This window comes from Antedon mediterranea, chromosome 4 (genome assembly GCF_964355755.1).
Source record: "Antedon mediterranea chromosome 4, ecAntMedi1.1, whole genome shotgun sequence".
NCBI lineage: Eukaryota > Metazoa > Echinodermata > Crinoidea > Comatulida > Antedonidae > Antedon > Antedon mediterranea.
The window spans coordinates 2,735,273-2,760,428 of NC_092673.1; the positions used below are offsets into that span (position 1 = coordinate 2,735,273).

Here is a 25,156-nt window from a genome sequence, read left to right on the forward strand (position 1 = left end):
ACCGTAGTTGCTAGACTTGATGCGGTGGAAACCAAGCACAAAAAGCTAGAAGAAGAACTACGAGGTGCAACAAATCAACTTGAGGCTAGTGTAGATTACCTATCATCGGAAACCTCAAAATTAAAAGAAGATATTAACGCAACCAAGACCGACACCAGTGGCAGGCTGGAAAAACGCCTGGATGAGCTAGAAAACCGATCTAGAAGAAATAACATAGTTGTTTGGGGTGTACTCGAAAGCACGGAAACATCATCGGACTGCAGTGAAGTAATTACTGACATCATTAAACAATATTTTAATATTGAAACGAATATCGAAATTGAAAGAGCTCACAGAAGCCCGATGGGGAAATTAGGCTATGCTCAGACCATTAGGAAATCTACGCCACGCCCAATCCATGTTAAGCTGTTGAGGTACACAGACAGGGATCGAATTCTGCGAGCGGCTCCTAAATTACTGAAAGGCAAACAATACCACGGTGACTTTATCTTTATTTCTGATGACTTACATCCACCGTGAGAGAGCGGACCGTGCTAAACTAAAAGTTGAGCAAAGTAAGCTTAGTAGAAAAGATGGGAAATTCGCGCTTATTCCGTGGTCCGTGCCGGGATATATGTTGGTGAAAGATGGCGAGGGTAAGCTGAAACGAGTATACCCAAACTAATGTAGGCCTAGGCCTATATGGCTTTCGAATATCTCAATGAAACTCATCGGTAGGAGTGAACTTTATTTTATTTCTTCGTATTATTTGTCGTATTTGTCGTATACAGTACTATGTATTTTATATGATTATATTTGTTGTAGCTGGCGCCAACCAGTGTTATGTACGGTATTATGAGGAACTTATTACTACAATTAGAAGAGATTGTTATCATTGTTTTGTTTGTTTGTTATCTAAAGTATGTAATGTGCCGGAATTTGAATATTTGAATTCTGACGAGAATAGGTATTCTGATTTGAATAACAATTCAATTAACGCCATATGACTCATTCAGCTTTCAACGACACATATGGATCAAACTTTCATCGCATATTTACAGCCTCTCATATAAATATTCGTTCAATTTCAATGCAATGAGACTATTGTATGAAGATCTTTAAAAGAAAAAATTAAAATAATTGGAATTTCAGAAACATAGAACATCGATAATCCAGAAAGCTATAAATTAGATTCATATTCATTTGAATATTGCTGCCGTGAAGAAGGAAGGGGTGGTTGCGTTGGCGCATATGTCCATAACTCATACAGCGTTGCTAACTCCGAATCAATATGGTTAGAGATAACAGATGGGAAGCAAGTGATTGTTGTCGGTGTTCTTTTTAGAAAACCAAACACAAATTTGAAATATTTTCAAGATGAATTGTTAAATGTTATATATTGCATTGGATTAGATAAGAAACGTTGTATATTACTTGGCGACTTTAATGTTGATTTATTGGGGAATGATGGAATCAATGATTCATTTTGTACAGCGTTGCATTGCCTTTATCTACATCAGTTAATAACTGTTCCAACAAGGGTAACACCAACGTCGAAAACAATTATTGATCACATTTATACAAACATAGATAATAATGTAATTGACTCTGGAACAATTGCATGCGATATTTCGGATCACTTACCGATATTTGCTATATTCTCTGAATTGAATTTGTCAAGTTTTGTTAAGGAGAGTGTTGTATGTAGAGATTATAGTCATTTTTTATCTGAATGTTTTATAAATCTAATCTAATACGTGGCTGCTGACCAAATTAGTTCTGATAAACTCCCAATCTCATGTCCCACAAGGATCAGTATTGGGTCCAACCCTGTTTCTGATCTACATAAATGATATTTCTCATTCTACTAATCTTTTTGAATTTAGGCTGTTTGTTTGCAGATGATACTAATTTATTTCATCTCTATAATTATTATTTTCAACATGTCATTGAATGGTGCAATGCAAACAAATTAACTAACGTTGGTAAAACAAATCATATTGTATTCTGTAACAGGAATAAAAATGTTTCTACTAACGGTAACATATACGTAAAACATAAACAACTTAATGAAGCAGAAGAAGTAATGTTTGTTGGTGTTAAGATTGATAAACATTTAATTTGGAATAGTCATATTAATGATGTTAAAAACAATATTAGAAAGAAGGCAGGCATTTTATTTAAACTAAGATATGTTGTACCCACAAATATATTAATCTTATTATATAAAATGTTTATTCAACCAAGTATCACTTATGGCATCAAAGTTTGGGGTAGCACGTATAAAACATATTTACAACCTATTTGTGTTATTCAAAAAATGTGTATGCGGTGTATAACTTTTTCTGATTTTAATGCTTCGTCATCTCCGATATTTAAGCAACTTAATATTCTAGATGTTCATAAACTATACGAATTATGTGTACTTAATTTTGTTTTTGATTTATATAATAGAAACTCTGCACATCAAATCAGTTATTATTTTAGTAAAGTTGATCATTTACGAACTACTAGGTTTAAACAAGGGTAATAAGATAGGTATCTATCACAAAAGCCCGTACTATGGCAGGTCAATTTAGAATTTCGTTTACTGGCACAAAATTTTGGAATAATTTATCACTCGACATAAAAAATAATACATCAAAAATTAATTTCGTAAAAAATATAACTTGAACTACTATTATCGAGATACTGATTAATGCTGGCCCACCTCTTACTTTTTGTCATTATTGTGTTTTTCTTAAATTATTGTATTATATTATCAAAATCGTTTGGACTGAACAGTATTATATTTGTTAATCAGGTGTAAACCATTGACTAGCGAAAGTTATTTGTTTATACCGTTTTTTGCCTTTGGTGAATAAAGAATTATTATTATTATGTATTATTAATTTTATATTTCATGCATATGAAGGCATTTGTGAGGATTTACCATGAAAATAAAACATAAAATAAAAACCCAAAATATATGGTATTAATTATTGGTATCTCTATAGGCCTATAGTACAACATTAACCAATCACAGTGTTACAGACTACAATTGGAAGAAAAGACATCAATTTGGAACTTGAGGGTGATTTTTAAGCGTCCAATTTTGAGTATCAAGTTTGTAACTGATGCCGATGAAAAAGCGTATTCAATCAATTAGCTTTAAGCTTGGTTCCTACACAACGCAAGGATGTACCATGGCGCATCACAAGCAATTTCACATACATGCTAATAATTTACAATTGAAATTTTAATGATTTGGTGCTTGATGATTTTATGCTAATAATTTACTACTGTGCTAGTTTAGGTCCACGACTATGCCTTAGTCATTTTCTTAATTAATGTATAAAAGGGAGAAACATACCCTTTGTCAATAGTTGTCTTTGACAGCTAGCTCTTGTCTCTTCTCAGCGCTTCCATTTTATGTGTCACTGAAAGGAAAAAATAAATAAAAAATATACAAATATTTTACCGTTAGTCCAATGATGTACTTGCCGGGAATTCTGTTTTTTCCATGAGTCTGGAGAGGTGCTAGTTTGGCACAGGCCACGGTGGCGAGGAGAAGTACGATGAAACAACGCATCTTGTAGCTTGGTAGTGGTGTCGTTTGGTCGGATCGGAAGAAACGAATAAAAAGTAGCTTCGAATCTTCGAGTTTTATAGGCAAATTCAGATAAAAATGTCTACGGTCACGTGACTGATAACTAAAACAGAATGGGCAAATAATACCGGATGCTAATTAAGTTGACTCAAAATCGATATAAAATTCAAGAAAATAAGAATTTGACATATGGTTTAAATTTATGTATGTACTACAAAAGTATGATTTGGTTACTATTTAGAAACTGACTCACGCCTGGTTGTTAGAAATTAGGTATTGATTTAACATGGACGTTTGCATCAAAATGAACTAACTTTTGTTTTCTTCTAAAGCGTTGAGTTTATAAGATTTACATGTTATATACAAATACAAAAACATGCTAACTGAAAGACGAAGAGGGTAATAACATCGAGATTCCGGCAAATTTAAACTTGTATCTTTACTGTAATAAAAAGTTAAATTCATTGCTATAATATCATTTAGTTGGTGCAATTATAATAACGGTAAGGGCCGACTACAAGTTCAGCTTTCATAAGCAAGAAGATAGTAATGCATACGCGCTTCATCCTCATGTCAGAAAGGGTAGGCTATTTATGGCTGTTGTAAATTAACTCAAACCCCTAACAACAGGCCCTTTTATGTAATAGAAATTGTTCTTCAGTTTTTCTGCTCTCCTCCTGTATGTATAGTTAGTATTCATTGATATACATTTATTTTGAAGGAAATAAATATATTATTATAACATTAATACGGTATAATATTCCAGATACAAAGAAATTTGATTGGGCCACTTGAAATGGAAAATCATTTTCCTTGGCATAATTAAGACAATAAAGGATAATAAACTACAAAAAAATACATCAAATGACAAACACTTTAGGCCACGTGAGTGTCGAGTTGCATTTATAATTACTTCGTTTTCAACGCCAACCATACTTTATAATAATAGTTACCAAATATATAAAAAAAAAAAAATTAGTGTATACATATATAAACTCCCACTTTTCACTCAAGGTTACAATTCAAAATCAAAATGGTTTTCACTTACTTACTGCTTCATATCCAAAAACTAATTAAAACAAATCAACAATGTTCAAATGATATGTACAAACAACGTTCAAAAAGTTGCAAAATTAAAAAATGATGAATGTTCAAACAACGTTCAAAGTGTTCAAAATTTGAAAAAAAATTAACGATGATGAATGATCAAACAACGGCCCTTCTTGTCCGCTTGCTTCTGTTCTTCAGGTCTCCGTTTTGAATCTTCTGGCGTATCTTCTTTGATGATCGGCTCGTCTTCATCCAATGGTTACACAAAATTTGGAAAAATCGGCTATCTGCTTTTCTGGATCCAGTTAAAAATGCGGTTAAAATGCTGTACTTGAAAATTCTGCTTGTCTCTTAAAAAATGAATTTCTGCTTGTTTCCTTATCAAATAGATTTCTACTTGTCTTCTTATAAGAACATATTTCTAGTTGTCTTCATCTTCTCTTGTTTTATTTTAAGAAATTCTTGTTTTTATAGTCTGCTTCTTTTCTTCTTGTTGGACATTTCTTCGAAGACACACCTCATAGACATTTCTTCGAAGACACACCTCATAGACATTTCTTCAAAGACACACCTCATAGACATTTCTTCGAAGACACACCTCATAGACATTTCTTCAAAGACACACCTCATAGTCATTTCTTCGAAGACACACCTCATAGACATTTCTTCAAAGACACACCTCATAGACATTTCTTCGAAGACACACCTCGCAGTCATTTCTTCGAAGACACACCTCGCAGTCATTTCTTCGAAGACACACCTCGCAGTCATTTCTTCGAAGACACACCTCGCAGTCATTTCTTCGAAGACACACCTCGTAGACATTTCTTCGAAGACACACCTCGTAGACATTTCTTCGAAGACACACCTCGTAGACATTTCTTCGAAGACACACCTCGTAGACATTTCTTCGAAGACACACCTCGTAGACATTTCTTCGAAGACACACCTCGTAGAAATTTCTTCGAAGACACACCTCGTAGACATTTCTTCGAAGACACACCTCGTAGACATTTCTTTGAAGACACACCTCGTAGACATTTCTTCGAAGACACACCTCGTAGACATTTCTTCGAAAACACACCTCGTAGACATTTCTTCGAAGACACACCTCGTAGACATTTCTTCGAAGACACACCTCACAGTCATTTCTTCGAAGACACACCTCACAGTCATTTCTTCGAAGACACACCTCTTAGACATTTCTTCGAAAACGCACCTCTTAGACATTTATTCGAAGACGCACCTCATAGACATTTCTTCGAAGACGCACCTCATAGACATTTCTTCGAAGACGCACCTCACAGACATTTCTTCGAAGACACACCTCACAGACATTTCTTCGAAGACACACCTCATAGACATTTCTTCGAAGACACACCTCATAGACATTTCTTCGAAGACACACCTCATAGACATTTCTTCGAAGACACACCTCATAGACACTTCTTCGAAGACACACCTCATAGACATTTCTTCGAAGACACACCTCGTAGACATTTCTTCGAAGACACACCTCGCAGACATTTCTTCGAAGACGCACCTCGTAGACATTTCTTCGAAGACACACCTCACAGTCATTTCTTCGAAGACACACCTCACAGACACTTCTTCGAAGACGCACCTCACAGACACTTCTTCGAAGACACACCTCGCAGACACTTCTTCGAAGACCCACCTCGCAGACACTTCTTAAAAGACACACCTCACAGACATTTCTTCGAAGACACACCTCACAGACATTTCTTCGAAGACACACCTCACAGACATTTCTTCGAAGACACACCTCACAGACATTTCTTCGAAGACACACCTCACAGACATTTCTTTGAAGACACACCTCACAGACATTTCTTCGAAGACACACCTCACAGACATTTCTTCGAAGACACACCTCACAGACATTTCTTTGAAGAAACACCTCACAGACATTTCTTCGAAGACACACCTCACAGACACTTCTTCGAAGACACACCTCACAGACACTTCTTCGAAGACACACCTCATAGACACTTCTTCGAAGACACACCTCATAGACACTTCTTCGAAGACACACCTCATAGACACTTCTTCGAAGACACACCTCATAAACACTTCTTCGAAGACACACCTCATAGACACTTCTTCGAAGACACACCTCATAGACACTTCTTCTATTCTATCTAGTGTCAATCGAGTTACTCGGATAGGCTTATTACATAGGCCTATGATATTAGGCTTAACTTTGTAGAAAGGAAGTTTATATGTAAAAAACGTAAATATAAAAAAAATAAACATTAATATTAAGATACGTACATACAAATCATGGTAAGTTCTAATCCCATGATAAACGTAAAGAAACACGTGTAAAGAAACACGTGTAAAGAAACACGTGTAAAGAAACACGTGTAAAGAAACACGTGTAAAGAAACACGTGTAAAGAAACACGTGTAAAGAAACACGTGTAAAGAAACACGGGATTGTATGCTTTTCTGTTAAGTATAAAACGATGTATTATAAAACAAAATGTATTGCCGTTTTGGCAAAATTGTTAGAGATATCGATGGCTTGACATCGATTATCTAGGGACTATTTCTATAATTATGCATAGGAATAACTGGACACTCAATAGGCCTACAGATGATGGATGTTTCATGTTGTTGACATCTCCTCGGTCACAAAAGTCCCTATTATCCGTTTTATATTGCTATGCAATAATTATGTATTAAATAATACATTTTGTTATTGATTTGAGTCAAATTATTTTTTTGTTTGAGTTTGAGTAAACAATCAGAAGGAATCTTTCCTGGTACAACGATGTCGGCCTACACAAGCCCTTCATACACTCATCGTTATCATCTCCATGGCTGTGGTAGTTTTGGTGGGGGTGGTGGTTGTGGTATTAGCGCAGTGGTGGTTATGGTAGTGGTGATGACAGTTAGATCATCTTTGTTGATATCAAGTTTGCGGTACACCACGTATATTAGTTCTGAAAAGAACTGTTGAGTTTCTCGATGTTTGATCAATATGCTTTGATCGTCCTCAGGACTGATAATCCAGAAAGTCAAGGAAACTGGGAATATAAGTGGAATAGGGTGGGACTGGTGTGAAAACTAAAAACAATAGCAAGTTCACAAGGATCATCTTCTTCTGGTTCCTATCTATACTATAGAAGAAAAACGCCAGAGCATAGATAGACGCATCGGAACTCGTTTTACCAATATCGACGGATTGTTTAGCCTTGAAATTTGCAAAAAGTTTGCACAAATGTGAGGTTTTGCATATTTCACGGCTTAACACGGTTCCGTGAGCTTGTCGTCATCAAGTTACGTCATAATTGTGTACAAACAAATCAAACAAACTTACTTCATTTGCATTTCATTTATTAAATTGAAATCAATTTAAGTGAATATAGGCCTATGTACTATGGGTACATTGTTATTAATATGCCTACCAAATTGTATTGATATTTAGAATTATAATAACGAATAGAATTAGGCAAAGTAACTTAGGCCAAATAAAGCATAAGGTTTGGAGATCCAGATCCGGGATTGTTGACAACACCTGAAGTAGCATCACTCAAAATCTTATTTCTTACACCACTTTTGTCGACTCCATTAGCAAGATGAACAGCGGCCACACCAGAGACGTGTGGGCAAGCCATGGATGTACCACTGATGGTGTTGGTGGCAGTGTTGCTGTTGTACCAGGTGGAGGTGATGTCAGAGCCTGGAGCGAAAATATCAACGCATGAACCATAGTTGGAGAATGATGATCTGTCGTCATAAGAGTTCCAGACACCACTAATGGTTGTAGCTCCAACAGTGATGGCCTAGAAAAAACATAAACAAGTGCATAGTAGTAATTTGACAATATATATGATATGACAACAGATGGACAGTCAGACTGACAAATTGGACATGAACCTACAAAAGAGGCAGAGGGAGACAAAAGATGAGATGGAGGGATGAATTAACAACACATAGTGGCATTGCATGGCAAAGAGTAGCTAGAGACAGACGTGAATGGTGAATTGATGAAGAGGCCTTCGTCCTGCAGTGGAAAGAAATAGGTTAAGAAGAAGGAGAAGACATGGTCCCTTTAAACATTAACAACTGATATTTAAAATGACGTACTGTATGTCCCCACCGTGTGCTGCCATGTTTTTGATCAACATACCACTGACATATATAAAAGTCTTCTGACTATTTTTTTCAGTGCTACAAACAAGTCTACACTTACGTCACTGCTTCTGGCTGGAGAGTAGTTACAAGCATCAGCATTGCTGTTACCAGCAGCGACTGAAACTACACATGTGCTTGCAAGTGTTGCAACAGCGCTGTCTGTTGTTGTGGATGCACCACCTCCAAGAGACATAGATGCAACACATGGTGTATTGGCATTAGATGCGACCCAATCCATACCTGTGACATTCAATACAAAATAGAGTAGTCGTATGTATTATGCGCATTGACAATGCTTTCTTAAAGCTTGGTTCCCACTAAAACGCAACGCAGCGACGTATCGACGCAAAGTGCTGTATTGCGTAATCACAAGTGGGAACCGGCGACGCACGGGTGCTGCAAACATCACAGTTTTGATTTCACGCAGGCGGGGGAAAACACAATTATCAGAAGTGCATTTTTTTACATTACGTTGCGTTACTTTGCGTTGCCAGTGGGAAGCACGCTTGCGTAGTTTAGGTGCAACGCAAAGATGTACTGTGATTTCACCAATCGCATAACTGTCATTTGCATCTTTAGCTTAGCTGGTTGATTATTGAAAAGTTCAATATGGTGCTCTAAAATTGCTTCAATTTTACCATGAATTGGAGAATATATTGATAAAAACGAAAACTTATAGCTTACCTTCTACGATGTCAGAAGTGGTACCAGATCCAAGACATCCAAGAACTCTAACACCGTATATTTTAGCTCCCTTGGCAATACCCCAGGTGTTACTAGCGGTGGTTCCAGCGCAATGGGTTCCATGTCCGTTGCAGTCAACACCCTATGCAAATCAAAGAAATATTTTGTTTGATTGGTAACAGCCATATGTGGATCAGGGGTTATGTTAAATAATAATTATGAAATGGCGGCAACTCACATCACCATTTCTGGTGGCATCATAAGCGATTGATGCGCGTCCACCAAAGTCATTGTGAGATGGGTTGATTCCAGTGTCGATGACGTAGATGTGGGCACTGGATCCAGTTCCTTGATTTAAAAAAAAAACGACAAAGGTAATTGTTACACTTTCAAAATTAGAAATTGAAAAATAAATTAGAAAAGAATAAGAAATTGGACAGTTGAATCGGATAAGTACAGTATGCAATAAGCCAAGTGCTATGCTTCAGAATTTAAGCCCAGCAAATACGTCGAATAGGCCTGTTTTTAGTCGCGTTGACGCGACTCTATAGTTCACTATGTCGGTCGGTCGGTCGGTCTGTCGGTCTGTCGGTCTGTCTGTCGGTCCGGTATCACTATGCGTTTTAGCACGCGACTTATGGCTGTTGGCCTTGTTTATTACGAATGTAACGGGAAGCTGAGTCTCGCATATAATTATTATGTGACAATAAAGTATATCATGTCTATGTCTATGTATATATGTCTAATAGTGGAGAACTTACCACTGACGGAAAATCCGCCATCCAATGGGAGATTTCTTTGATCAACACGATCCAAACCCCAGGTAACGGCCTGTGTTCTCATGATGCTGTCCTCTTCAATGTAGTCAATGATGTCCAATTGACGGATCTGAATATCGAAGATAGATTATTAATTTACGCTTGAAATTGTAATGATTATAAAAAATCACTACTATTTCCAAACTTCACACTTTGTTGTCAAACTAGTTTGATAGTGTAGACAGAGCTTAACATGATGACATGATTTATCATAACATTGATGGACAGCAAGTACTGTCATTATAAAATTGACTAAACACATATTTGAATATATATAGTTTTTATTAATGCCTAAAAATATCGTTGTATTAAATAATGAAAATGGTAGTGTTGACAAAATAACTTGTGTGTGTTTTGAGCTCACCTTTTGTATGATTTTGTCGTCCATATTTTCAACAACGAATGCCTTGATGTTTCTGAATTTTCTGACGATCTTTTCTTTCAACTCTTGTGGAACACGGCTGAAGTCAGCACTTGCCTAAAAGTGATTGTAAATTATTAAAATTATACTGGAAATATTAAGTAAAATGATATTAGAATTAAACATTTTTATGCATTATTTCGTGGATTTTTAATCTTCTTTCATGTATGACTCGGGGGAAAAACAAGCAATGCGTTCATTTCATATGCAATATTGAGACATTGTTAGCAGTTTGTAGGTTTACCATGAAAATGAAAAGAATATACATAAAATTTATTGCAAATTGTTGCTATATAATACAACATCAACCAACATCAATTACATCAATTACATCAACCAATTACAGTGTTTGGAAGAAAAAGACATTAGTTTGGATTGTTTTCCTTGCAGGACGGTCTGAGCATGGAGGTATACAATTATTTTTATAAATGTTATACCTCCATGTTCTGAGCGTCCAATTTTGATTTATTTGCCAACAATTAATATTAAGGTTGTAAAGGAACTTGTAGGACCAAGGAACAGTAAATTATACTCTTCCCTGGCAGGCTACGACGCAGTAGCACTTTAGGCTACGACGCAGTAGAACTAGGCTACGACGCAGTAGCACTAGGCTACGACGCAGTAGCACTAGGCTACGACGCAGTAGCACTAGGCTACGACGCAGTAGAACTAGGCTACGACGCAGTAGCACTAGGCTACGACGCAGTAGCACTAGGCTACGACGCAGTAGCACTAGGCTACGACGCAGTAGCACTAGGCTACGACGCAGTAGCACTAGGCTACGACGCAGTAGCACTAGGCTACGACGCAGTAGCACTAGGCTACGACGCAGTAGCACTAGGCTACGACGCAGTAGCACTAGGCTACGACGCAGTAGCACTAGGCCTGAAGATAGATGAAAGAGCTGTGTATAACCAATAGGCCTATAGGACGCATACATAACAATTCGGTAATTTTAGTACATGACTACCTATACTTTTCTTACGTAAAAGATATAAAGTTTACCGTGAGTCCAATGATGTACTTGCCGGGAATTCTGTCTTCTCCATGAGTTTCGAGAGGTGCTAGTTTGGCACAGGCCACGGTGGCAAGGAGAAGTACGATGAAACAACGCATCTTGTAGCTTGGTAGTGGTGGTGTCGTTTGGTCGGATCAGAAGAAACGAATAAAAAGTAGCTTCAAATCTTCGAGTTTTATAGGCAAATTCAGATAAAAATGTTTGCATTTCTACGGTCACGTGACAATGATAACTAAAATAGAATGGGCAAATAATACCAGATGCAAGATAATACAATTGTTCTGTAATATTTTTCTATCAGTATTCAATCAAGAAATAAAACAAGTTGATGTAAGCAGATATCACGATATCTCGTATAGTTTCGTAATTAAGTTGATAGGTTGTATAGGTCCAACTTCAATTCGAATTCAAGAAAATAAGAATTTGATAAATGGGTTGAATTTTGGTGGTATGATTTGAGTATGATTTGCTTACTGTTATACTGTAGCAATTTAGAAAATGACCCGCGGCGCGCCTGGTTGTTAGAAATTAGGTATATTTGACATTGTAATATTAGATTTGCATCAAAATGAACCCAACTTGTTTTTTTGTGTAAAGCGTTGAGTTTATAAGATTTACATACATATACAAATACAAAAAAATACAAAAGCATGCTAACTGAAAGACGAAAAGCTGAGGGTAATAGCATCGAGATTCCGGCAAATTGAAACTTAGCCAAGATACATGTACATCTATATAATAACATATTCATTGCTACACAATTTAGTTGGTGCAATTATTATATAGTGGGTCGACTACAAGTTCAATCTTTCAAAGGCAGGCGGTAGTAATACATAGGCTACGTACTACGCATCATCCTCCGGGTGGTAGGAAAGGGTAGTAGTCTTGGAGGTTGTAAATTAATTCAAACCCCAACAACAGGCCCTTTTGAGGTAATACGAACTTGTTCCTCGGTTTCTTAGCCCTCCTCCTGTATGTAGTTTGTATTCATTGATATACATTTGTTTTGAAGGAAATAAATAATTATGTTATTATAACATGAATATAAGATTCAAGATTCAAGGAATTGTATTGGTTCACTTATAATGGAAAATCATTTTAATTGGCATAATTAAGACACTAAAAGATAATAAAACTACAAGAAAAAATCAAATTGCATGAAAAACGATTTAGGCTAATGTTAAAATACGGTTAATATAATATGCTAATTTTAAAATACTGATCGATGACGACATGATTGATTATTGACAAAATGCCAACTCACCAAACTTAGTAAAGAAACTTACTGATGATGAAATAACAATCAATAACACATTTAATCTAAAAACCTACGTCAATTAAACACCTGTGATTGATAACATTCCTACATCAAATACAGGCCATATTCATCCATATGGTTCAATTGTGAACAATAAACATTATAAACAGTTAAAGAAAAACTTAATTAGTAGATGTCTTGATAACGAGTAAATCATTAATTGACTGATCCGGTGCCTTGTAACCACCGCAACAGGTGTTCATAAGTTTGAATTTTAAACAATTGAAATTATTATTATATATGTATTATATTATTGCCTGTGCAATTTCTCATAGAGGTTTGTTAGAGTGGAGGCCTATGTTTATAGTTGTATAAAGGGTTAAACATGTGTCTTGTAATAAGACACATCGTACCATCATTATTACATACGACATTTTATCCGAAATGCTAAATAGAATTTCACTGATGTTCCATTCAACTTGCAATTGTTAAAATGTAAAACATGTGTAACATTAGTACACCAACAAATTCGCTACAAATTAGAGAACGCAACGTTTGGCGAATAGATATATAATGTGAGCTGACATGACAAGAAAAGTGTAGGACTATAGTAAGATAAAGCAAAAAAAAAACTATAATAATAAAATGGTAATAATTCCTTTTAAAAATCTAATTTTCATTATGGAACAGCTATACGTCAACTAAACACCTGTTATTGATAACATTCCGATATCAATATCTCATTCATATGGTTGTCAATCGTTGATAGTAAATCAAGAGTTAGTTATAGATGTAGAAGAAATAAACGCCGAGTTTTTTTTTTTCCCTACATTTTTGTAAAACATCATTAATAGGCGCGCCTCCGTGTTAATTTCAACGCTTTTTGCTCGCGGGCTCTCCTATTATTTTTTTATTAATTGTGTAAAAGGCAAAAACGGCGTTCCACAGGTATTTTTTTATACGCAAAAAAAGTTAAGATGGCTTCAGCAGCGATACGTTCAGATGAAATGGTTAAAGACTACTTAATTTTTCGGGGCCTAACAAACACATTAAGAACGTTTGAAGCAGAATTAAAAGTGGATAAAGATAAGGGTTTCCGAGTATGTGTATAGTATGGTGATATTTTATTTCTGACCTAGCTAGGCTATCTCTACCTCATCTAGGCTAGGCGTCTCGAGTCTAGGAGATAGCTAATACAGGGCCACCAGGCGCTCAGAGATACCCGCGTGTAGGGGAAGTACCCTACTATAGCTAGGACCTAGGCATAGTGTATGCAAGATAAGCCCTGGCACGCTAGGCTAGCTAGTTTATTAGTATTTTTATATTTTTGTCTATGTTTGATGTTTATTCGTATTTTTATAAGATCTTGTATTTTTGTATTTATGACTTTTTATATGTATATTTATACGCCGTGGCTAAAGATACGGTACCGTATTCTAACTTCTGTTTACTAAAGGTACGGTAAAATTGCATTACGTCATAACCAGCCAATGGGGTGCTGGTACATGTGTGACGTCATCGTATAAGACTTAGGATTTTTTTCATATCGCGAAAACAGTGATCAACCGCATTTTCTTTATGCTTCATTTATCGCCGTCGTGTGTGACAAAAACTAAATGTAGCCTACGTCTGTTATTATTATTATTATTGAAAAGCCAAAACATGTCGGATTTTAATTCTAGAATACAAAAAACCGTTTGAAAAGAGGCCTAGGCCTACGTACCATAACCTCATTATGAGTTTGTTTGTGTAGGGAAAGCGATGCCAGGCTGGGGCCAGCCGCGTGTGTGCGCTGATTTCTGTGACTCAGACCTGGGGCTACTGTCTAAAAATCATAGTATTTGAGGACCCCTTTATTGTCCGCATTTGCTTGTTGTTTATGGTCACCATTGTAAACAAAGTTTAATAAAAAATATAGGCATAAAGGCCATTTGGAATAAAAATAAAACCCTCATCAGCGCACACATCCATGCAGCCTGGCGCCGCCGACAGGAATTCTCTACATACAACACAACAGACGCGATATGAAAAAGAATAGTCCTTATACGATGACGTCACACACGTACCAGCACCCCATTGGCTGATTATGACGTAATGCAATTTTACCGTACCTTTAGTAAACAGAAGTTAGAATACGGTACCGTATCTTTAGCCACAGCGATATTTATAATTAATTGTTGAGAGCTTGTCAACGAAACAAAATTTCCTTTCGGGCCAATAAATTTCTGTATTCTGTATTAATATATTAATTAATTATTTTCTAATAATAAGTAAGACCTAGGCCTATTAAATGGAGGTATTATACCTCCATGTTATCAGTATCAACATGATTGACTACGCGCACGCGTGCCGTAATATTTAGTAAATTAAAAGGTAGAGTTTCTCGGCAGCAGAGTATATTACTGTTTTATGGACCTGGTCTTACCACCTGATAAAAAGTAAAATGATACATAATATTATTATTTATCTTCATATATGATTATGATCTGAATGAATGAATTTACCCAAAATGTGTTTGCAGAACAGCAATTTAACAGCATTTAGATCATGGTGGTATAAAATTAGATACCTCCATGTTTGGACAACAATCTATTGAAATATGACTTTTACTTTTTTTTAAAATCAGAGTAACCGGATAGTAGATCAACTTTTTACCTTCATCAACATGTATGACTTGATGGGCTTACGCAGCTATTGGGATCACCTGGATAGGAGGTTGTTCAGTCGATTAGAATCCACCTACAGTTCTAATGTCAAACGTCTTCAAATTAGTGTCCTGAGGTTTGTGAATTAAATTTTGTACTAGCATTAGTACCCATCTTCGACGAATGGGAGCTGATTAAAAGATTTCAACCGAGAAAACTAAAATTATAAGTAAAAAGAGTTGCAATTGAAATCTCATTTTCTATTTTAAAATCCATTGATACACATAGGATTGAAATAAAGTTTAACATAACATTATGTCTGGTACACTTATTATAAGTAGGCTCTATGCAATTTTACACTGTCTGTAAAATGCATTTTAACCAAATCTAAATACAGAACATTTTACACTATATTTTATATACACTTGCAAGTTTTAGGTACCGTCCATAATCTGAAGTTTGAAATGCAAGTTCACCGTTATTATTTTTGTATTGTGTAAACATTAATAATGTATAAACATACAGGCCTACAAGCCTGAAAGGACAGATAAAGAGTTGAACCAGAACAAACACTTTCCAAAGTACCAACATTAAATACAGTATTGCACCCTAAAAAGCACAGTGTACATCATCTAAAAATAGATGAAATATTGATGGCTGTAGCTACCGTTAAATGCATGCATAAATATTGTCAAAGCCAGAGATACTGTACGATCAAAAGAGTGTTAAAATCCTCTATCTTTGGCAAGTCAAGATCAGTCTCCTAATGTTTATCTAAAGCTCTGTCTACACTATCAAACCAGTTTGACAAAAAAAAGTATGATGTGCCCAAATATGGTAGTGATATGCCCAAATATGGTGGCAATATGACATCATGTCTATATATATGGGCACATCACATTTTTTTGTCACATAAAGTTTGATACAGGTAGACAGAGCTTAATAGTATTTATTTTATTTAATCTCAGGTTATATTTAGTGAATGCTATACAGAACAGTAAGCAAGACAAAGTACTAGAATTTTTTGATAAATTGTCAAATGAACTACAAAATGCAATAGAATGGAAAGAATGGTTCAGTAAGTATTTTAAGATAAATTTGATGAGAAATGGTTGAATTACAAATTATTAATATCTGTTGTATCATCATCATCTTATCAGCAACATTGTAAACATTACCTTCCCATAAACATTAATAAGCATTATCAATATCATCATTAACATTACATTTATTATCAACAATATCACCACAGCACCTTTGTTGTACAATTAACTGCAATGTTAAAGATGTATTGTCCCCTTGAAATATATTTGTTTTTCACATTTTTGTTGTTGAATATGCCATTTTAATGTTCCATAATAGTTATTCACTTTGACCAAAAATTGGATGGGAAAAAACAATTATTTACCTGAAAAATTTTTTTATTTAAAAGCAAAAAATAGTCATATTGGCTGCCAGTTAATTTTGGTTGAATTTAATGGTTTATTTGGTCATTTTATAAGTGGAAACATTTTTTCCTCGTTTTTTCCCTAAAAAATGGCCTATTAAATATCTGATTTTATTTATCTTCATTTTTCATGTTTTTGAGTGACAATACATTTTTAAATGAATATACTTTTCTTAATTGTTCCTTCAGTATTGCCATTTTTAAAGAACCCTGAACAACAACCATCGTTTGAACTCTACTTTTCCAAACAGTGGCAAGAAACGCTAACCATCTCACTACAAAACTTTCTGAGTGTTATATTTCAATCTATGCATATCCTTTGATAAACTAGTTATTTTGATTACACACGACACCAAACGTTCAATACGGTACTGTAGTACCAAAAAATAATGTTATGTGCTCAAATATGGTAGTGATATTCCCAAATATGGTAGTGATATGACATCATCATGTCCATATATGGGCACATCACATTTTTTTTGTCATATAACATTTGATAGTGTTGACAGAGCTTTATACATAGTTATCAAGTTCTTTAACATTTCATACCTCTTCCTACCCTGTTGAACTATGACCTAGAACAACAAAGGATGATAAAACTTCAAGAAGAAAACAGCAGACTAAGGAATCAGGTATGTGTGTTTTAAATTACAGTGTGTTATTTTGTTGTTGTGGTTGGAGAGTGTTATTGTTATTGTTATTTGGCTTGGGCCTGGAACACGATGTGTTTGAGATTAGTGCTGAAATGGAAAGCCAAATGTTTTTTCTTTCTTCAGCTTGCACAGAAAGAAAGAGAAATAATGCTATTACCATCTGCCGCCACAGCGAGTTCAACAGATGAAGCTACAGACGATTTTACCAACTTTAAAAGGTTTTTTTGATTTTTCATTTAAATATATTTTTCTAACGACAGTCATTTTAGTATTTATTTATAGATAGTCAAACTTATTTGATAATGGTTGTGGTGTCCATTTCAATAGTTTCATGATTTACCTTCCCAGTACTTTTTACATATTGGTACATCTATATTAGTCTAGTCAAGGCATTCTAACAACAGGATGCTGAGCTCCGGAGATCAAAAGGTTTATCTGTGGCTGTGACAGGATCAGTTTCATGCCCCCACACAAAATATGTACATAGTACAGTACTGTGGTATTTGTCGCAGCCAGACATAAGATCAAAGGACTGTTACGAGTTCCTATCTCAAGCTCAGTGTCCTGTTGTTAGATTGCCATTGTTTAGTTGTGTTATATTTCCATTATTTTTATGTCTTAAGCAGTAAATATAAGAAGTCATCGTCACCTCAGCTCGTTTGTAAACCTCCAACAACGACACAAGCAAACGCAGCCAAATCTCTACCTTCATCAATAATAAAATCAAGTGCAAAACAGACACCAGTCAAAAAAGAGGAGGATAACAATCTATTAAAGAATAAGAAAGTTGAGGGAGGGTCACAAGTCAGCAGAGAAATACCTACAGCTAGACAACAATCAAGTCAGGTATTTATTTTAAGTTCATTCCATTTCATCCATGTCTTTATTGGTAATTTGCCTTTTTTTAAGTATTTCTAAATTAAAGTTAGGTAACAGTAAATCGGAGAAGAATAATCTGTATGACAAAATGTTTTGGCACCAGATTCTAACTTACGGCCTCACAAATTGAGTATACAGCAGAGTCTATTTGTGCCTAGCTTACCTGGATAAACAGACAATAGCCCTTTTTCCTTAAAGAGCGAGATATAACTCGAAAAGTAGAAATATTCATGAACACCTCTCTCCCAAATGGTATAGTCCATGACCTATGCCCTCATGTGAGAGCCTACCCACAAACCACCATCATCATTTCTTTTTGAGACATACATACATTTTTTAATTTTCAGTTTACCTCAAATTCGTCAACAAAAGAAAAACATGTTCAGCAAAAACAAGTGTATCAGAAACAAAGGCAACAGTTGCTTTCAAAAGCACCAGAAACACTAGTTAAAGAGACACTAGAGAACACAAAAATACAAGAGAACACAAAAACACAAGAAAGTGTTAAACATCAGGAAAGTCCTAAACATCAAGCGAGTACGACAGATACACAGCAGCAGGCAGCAACAGAAACTAAAGTTGCTGCTATTAATATCTCCCAAGGTAAGCTGTTATTTTAGAATGAATGTCATCTTTTCTCCGTATGAGAATGTCATAGAAAATCATCAGTTTTTTTGCAAGTTGCATTTGTTTTTAACAAATGTTTGTCTGCATTTTGTATTTACCAATGACCAGAATAGTTTCCCATTGTGATAACAAAATTGATTTTTCTTGAATTTGAAATTTTGAATTTTAAACTGTTGCCAACTCACAAATATGAGTGTTTGCAATAAGAGGCTAATCTTGGATCTGAGCCCCAACAACCTTTCCAAAGTGCATACCATCTTACTGTAGTTTATGGAACTAATTGGAGTAAAAAAATTAATGAAATTTTTCCTTTTTTCCCCATAGAAACTGAAATTGATAAAGGACATGCATCAACAGATGGTGGAGGAGGCAAGTAAAATGTTGAATTATTTTTGTACAAATGAGTTGGTAAAGCGTTTGTAAAAAGAAAAAAAAACCAACCCAGTAATAACTTATCAAACAACATTAAGGTGCCCTTATGTCGACGTGGAACCCAACTCAACTGTGTTGACATAAGTGCTCAACTTAATGCAACTGACCACAAATGACAGGCACACAAAAAATGTTGACATAAGCTTAGTTACTTTCATGCCCCTGTTTTATTTTTTTTCCAGGAATTGAAAGGAACTGAAAACTTTGAATTGAGTCACGCGTGTGGTACGGGTCACCGCGGACCAGTAGGGATCAGTTTGATATTACTGTAGCGCTTGCGCATACTGGTTCCTTCACAACTATGAATCGCGTCGTGCGCACCGTAAGGTAGCAACGACTAGTTCCAGTGCTGACATAAGCACTCGCACACTGGTTCCTTTCAGTTCCGTTCAGTTGATCAAAATGTCAACATAAGCACTCTTGCGCAACTAGTTACTTTGAGTTGAGTTCCATGTCGACATAAGGGCCCCATTAGTTTCTAATAATATGAAGTGCTTATAATGTGATTGTTGTCTTGTTTCTTAGTTCCAGCATATAGCAATGAACAACCATTCCTAGTACTTAGTCAAGATGAGTATATTGAACACCACTCAGCTATTACTACCTGCAAGTTTTCCTCATCCGTTTCAATGGTAGCAAGTGCTGATATTGATGGTGTAGTCAAGTAAGTATGGACCAATTGAATTGAAAACACAGGGAACAAACTACCCATATATTAAAAATACACAATGTATAGACTACATTATATTACTAAAGCTCTGTCTACACTATCAAACAGGTTTGACAAGTGTGATGTACCCAAGTATGGTAGTGATATGCCCAAATATGGTAGTGATATGACATCATGTTCATATATGGGTACATCACATTTTTTGTCACAGTGTAGACAAGGCTTTAGATGTCCTCTAATTGGAGCCACTGAAGTATTCCTAAAATGTCAGCTCCTTGTCAAAATCAATTTATAGACTGTATCTTGTTTTAAAAAATTTCATTTTTAACTTTCATGTGATGAACGATTATAACATCTTATCATGATAATGAATTTGTAACCCTGTTATATCTGCAAATTACACAAGCAATAACAATTTCTTAATCTTGTTGATATAAAGTTTGCAGCACACCATGTATATATAGTTTTGAAAAGAACTGTTGAGAGAGAAACTCAACAGTTCTTTTCAGAAATACGTGGTGTACTGCAAACTTTATATCAGCATTTGATTTTGCTATGCAAACCTTCAAACAATATATTTCTTAATCTTCTTTAAAATATTTATTTGGTCACCAATGAATAATAACCAGAAGTGAGAACCCCAAATGACCGCTTTATGATACGTGAATTGTTTTATCTTGCAGAGTTTGGCGTTTTTCGCCCTCTCCTGCTACTGTGGCAACAATCATGTCTAAAAGTCCATTACTATCATTAGAATGGGCTTCAAAAACAGATAGACTTGTAAATATGCCTTAGTATATTTCATTTCTTTTATATCAAACTGTTTTTATGTATTCATTATTTAAAGATGCCATTGTGAATCGTTTTAGGTTTATTCTTTCCCAATTTATCTGTTATTAGTTGTTACTGGGAAGTTGTAGTGGTGCTGTTAAACTATTTGACACAACATCTAAGCGGACATTGTGTGAGGCTGAGACTGATCCACTATATCCAAGGTATTTATGCCCATTTGGCATTTCATACCTTGTCATATTATATAATATAGTTAATAAACTATTTTCCAGCATGTTCTTAGTTCCAATTGGACATTGTATGTGGCCGAGACTGATCCACTATATCCAAGGTATTTATGCCTATTTGGCATTTCATCATAATACAGAATTATATAATATATAGTTAATAAACTATTTTCCATGTTCTTTGCAGGATACAGTCACTAACATGTAGCCCGAATGATAGTGCGTTTGTTTGTTCAGCTTCTCGGAATCCTAATGATGTTATGTCTCCTGATATTTCATCTTACCCTGAGAGCAAGCTGATGGTGTGGGACATGAAATTAATGAAATTACAGGTAACGTGATGTTAATGACCTTGACTGATGAACATCCCCCCCCCCCCCCCCACCCAAAGAGAGGATTCCTGGGTTTTCCTCTTGAAAAACACAATTCTAGGAATTACAATGATTGTAAATCATGTAACATCTAAGTAGATCCTTGTCATTTGATTGGAGGATTATGGGTCACATGATACTTAATAGATACTCCATTGAATATTCCAGTGAATCTTTATTTCGTACTGTCAAATTTTGTTTTCATGTAGAAAGAGCTCCCTCTGTTGGCTAATTCTGGCTGCATCAATTGTTGTTCGTATAACCATAATGGTCATCTGTTAATTACTGGCTTTTCAGATGGAAAGATCAGAATATTTGGTGAGCATTTTATTTAACCTTTATTTTAAACCTTTTATTTAAAGTTTACATAATTAACAGGTAACTTAAAGATGTATTGTCCCTTGAAACACAAAAAAATGAAGGTCAAAATATTCTAAATTTAAAGTGGCCATATCAAAGTAATATTAAAGTTATTCACTTTAAGTCGAAAATTCGAGCCAAAAACAACAAGTTTACGTAATTAACAGGTAAATTAGTTTAATTACATTTCATCTGGAAAATCGTCACGAGCAAAAGTAAACAAAGATTTCAAACCATGAGTACGCATTATGCATATGCTAAATTAGGATTGTTTACAACTCGTCACGGTTAAGAAGGTATTTTCACACAGATCATGAGGAAGTTTTATGATTATGCATACAGAGTAGCCAAACAAGTGCGTTTCATTATGGGATATGTTTTGATTGAAAACTTTGACTGGAAGTCAAAGTTATTTTTTTAACAAAAAAACGTCTGTATTTCAGTTAAATTTTTTTTTTTTCGAAAAAGTTTTGGTGATAGTTAATAACTATTATGATACTTCAAAATGACCCACCTTTTTTCGAAATCTTTTATTTTTTATTTTTTTGGAATTAGTCAAAGGGACAATACATCTTTAATTTGATTACATTTCATCTGGAAAATCGTCCCGAGCGGAAGTAAACAAAGATTTCAAACCACGAGTATGCATTATGCATGATGCTAATTAGGATTGTTTACAACTCGTCACAGTTGAGAAGGTGGTGTTTTCACACAGATCGCGAGAAAGTTTGTGATTATGCATACAGAGTAGCCAAACAAGCATGTTGCATATGAGATACGTTTTTGATCGAAAACTTTGACTGGAAGTAAAAAAAAACAAAAAAAACGTCTGTATATTAGTTAAATGATTTGTTTTTTTACTAATTGTTGGTGAAAGTTAAAAACTATTATGATACTTCAAAATGACCCACTTTTTTTCGAAATATTTTTGTTAAATTGTTTTGGAATTAGTCAAAGGGACAATACATCTTTAATATTTCATGCATTGATATGATGACACAGTTCTATACAGAACATATTCCATAATAACTCCCGTATTAATTACAGTATTGTATCTATATGTTTCATGGAACGTGTAATATTTTTATTTAGATATGCAGCGGTATGAAAGTCTTTTAAGCTGGAAAGCCCACAGTGGTCAGGTATTCTCTGCACAATTTAGTCCGGATGAGAACTCTGTGTACAGCATGGGGGAAGATGGCAAAGTAAGATTAGTATCTTATCAATTAAAAAACAAGTTTGACAAAGAAAATGTGATGTGCCCAAATATGGTAGTGGTATGCCTAAATATGGTAGTGATATGACATCATCATGTCCATATATGGGCACATCACAGAGCTGAACAGTACTGTAATTATAAGAAAGAGAAAGATGTACGTTGATATATTTCTCCTTCTAATTTTGTTTAAACTGAAATTAATAATTTTACTAATTTACAGTTTTGTCAATGGAGTATCCAGCAGGTTGGTCAAAAGATAAACGAATTACCAATACACAATGGTGCAACAGGCCCCTTTGTAGTGTCTGGATATGGAGGCTACAAACAGGAGCAAATTCCTTGTGGGAAGTTGTTTGCGTTTGACCCCAGTGGAGGTCATGTGATGACATGTGCAATGAATGGATCTCTAGTATACAAGGTAGGTATTATTAATACTTTGATAAAGTAATTAATATAAAGAATATCTTTATCATCACATTTTATGAGAAACATAGAAAGAAAATATAAGTAATATATATAGTAATATTAGAGATTAATTCAATTAAGATTGTGTATTTATTGGTGAGATTGTTGATTATTTTTTTTAATGTTTTATTTATCATTTATAGGTTGATGATGATAGGTTTGAATCTACTCTTACAATCCTAGGCCACAAGACGCCAGTAGTGAGTGTAGACTGGGGTAGTACGATGAACACTGGCATGTGCTTAACAGGGTCAATGGATGGACGTTTAAGGGTCACTATGCTATTAACCCACTAGAATCCCTGTAGGCCACAAGACGCCAGTAGTGAGTGTAGACTGGGGTAGTACGATGAACACTGGCATGTGCTTAACAGGGTCAATGGATGGACGTTTAAGGGTCACTATGCTATTAACCCACTAGAATCCCTGTAGGCCACAAGACGCCAGTAGTGAGTGTAGACTGGGGTAGTACGATGAACACTGGCATGTGTTTAACAGGGTCAATGGATGGACGTTTAAGGGTCACTATGCTATTAACCCACTAGAATCCCTGTAGGTCACAAGAAGCCAGTAGTGAGTGTAGACTGGGGTAGTACGATGAACACTGGCATGTGCTTAACAGGGTCAATGGATGGACGTTTAAGGGTCACTATGCTATTAACCCACTAGAATCCCTGTAGGTCACAAGACGCCAGTAGTGAGTGTAGACTGGGGTAGTACGATGAACACTGGCATGTGCTTAACAGGGTCAATGGATGGAATTGTACATCGGAGTTTAGGCGTTTAAAAAACATGGCTCTCACTTTCCATAGAATACTGTACATATTCTCTCCCCTATCTCATTCTTAATGAGTGGTTCCCACTAGAGACGCAACACAAGGACGTAACGCAACGTAAGTGAGTTGACCAATCACAAGCGATGGATTATTCGAACTGTTGCTTGTCATTGGTCAACACACTTACATTGCGTTTACGTCCTTGCGTCCTAGTGGGAACCAAGCTTAAAAAAAACAATGTTCAGTGCCATGCACTATGTGCTGAAATACATTCCATATGATAACACTTTTCGCAGCTGTTGGTGTATAGAGTTCACCAGTTAAAATAAAATTTGAAGAAACCATTGGTTTGTTAAAGCATGGGTTAAAGAAACATCCACCCAGGCATTTTTTTAAACACCCCATCCTTATTGTACGACCGTGTTCTCTCATTCCAAAATAAATGTTTACTGCTCTCTATATACTTAATATTCTTACATAATTGTGTTACACATATTGTGTACATCAATTGGTTTCAATGACTATATATTTTATAATAACAGTTATAATTATGTATAACTTGAAGAGATATCAGAATAAAGTACTGTATAATTTAATATATGAAGTAAATTTGG

General features: G+C 35.3%; 2 protein-coding genes across 2 annotated transcripts; one reads left to right on the forward strand and one right to left on the reverse strand.

Moving 5' to 3' along the window:
• Nucleotides 1-8,054: 8,054 nt before the first annotated feature.
• LOC140047872 (aqualysin-1-like) lies at nucleotides 8,055-11,852 on the reverse strand. Its single transcript, XM_072092903.1, has 7 exons — nucleotides 11,710-11,852; nucleotides 10,648-10,761; nucleotides 10,227-10,353; nucleotides 9,704-9,813; nucleotides 9,466-9,607; nucleotides 8,840-9,021; nucleotides 8,055-8,429 (listed from the first exon to the last, which is right to left on the reverse strand). The coding sequence occupies exons 1-7, from the start codon at nucleotides 11,818-11,820 to the stop codon at nucleotides 8,106-8,108; spliced, it is 1,110 nt and encodes a 369-aa protein (XP_071949004.1). The 5' UTR covers nucleotides 11,821-11,852; the 3' UTR covers nucleotides 8,055-8,105.
• A 2,105-nt stretch (nucleotides 11,853-13,957) lies between these two features.
• Nucleotides 13,958-25,102, forward strand: LOC140046230 (WD repeat-containing protein 91-like). The gene is made up of 17 exons (XM_072090799.1): nucleotides 13,958-14,080; nucleotides 15,607-15,761; nucleotides 16,594-16,703; nucleotides 17,262-17,383; nucleotides 17,621-17,704; nucleotides 17,849-17,943; nucleotides 18,352-18,571; nucleotides 18,952-19,207; nucleotides 19,556-19,600; nucleotides 20,189-20,327; nucleotides 21,017-21,113; nucleotides 21,234-21,328; nucleotides 21,540-21,684; nucleotides 21,933-22,041; nucleotides 23,176-23,288; nucleotides 23,523-23,720; nucleotides 23,911-25,102. Exons 1-17 carry the CDS (start codon nucleotides 13,958-13,960, stop codon nucleotides 24,061-24,063), a joined length of 2,259 nt encoding a protein of 752 aa, XP_071946900.1. The 3' UTR covers nucleotides 24,064-25,102.
• The last annotated feature ends 54 nt before the right edge of the window (nucleotides 25,103-25,156 follow it).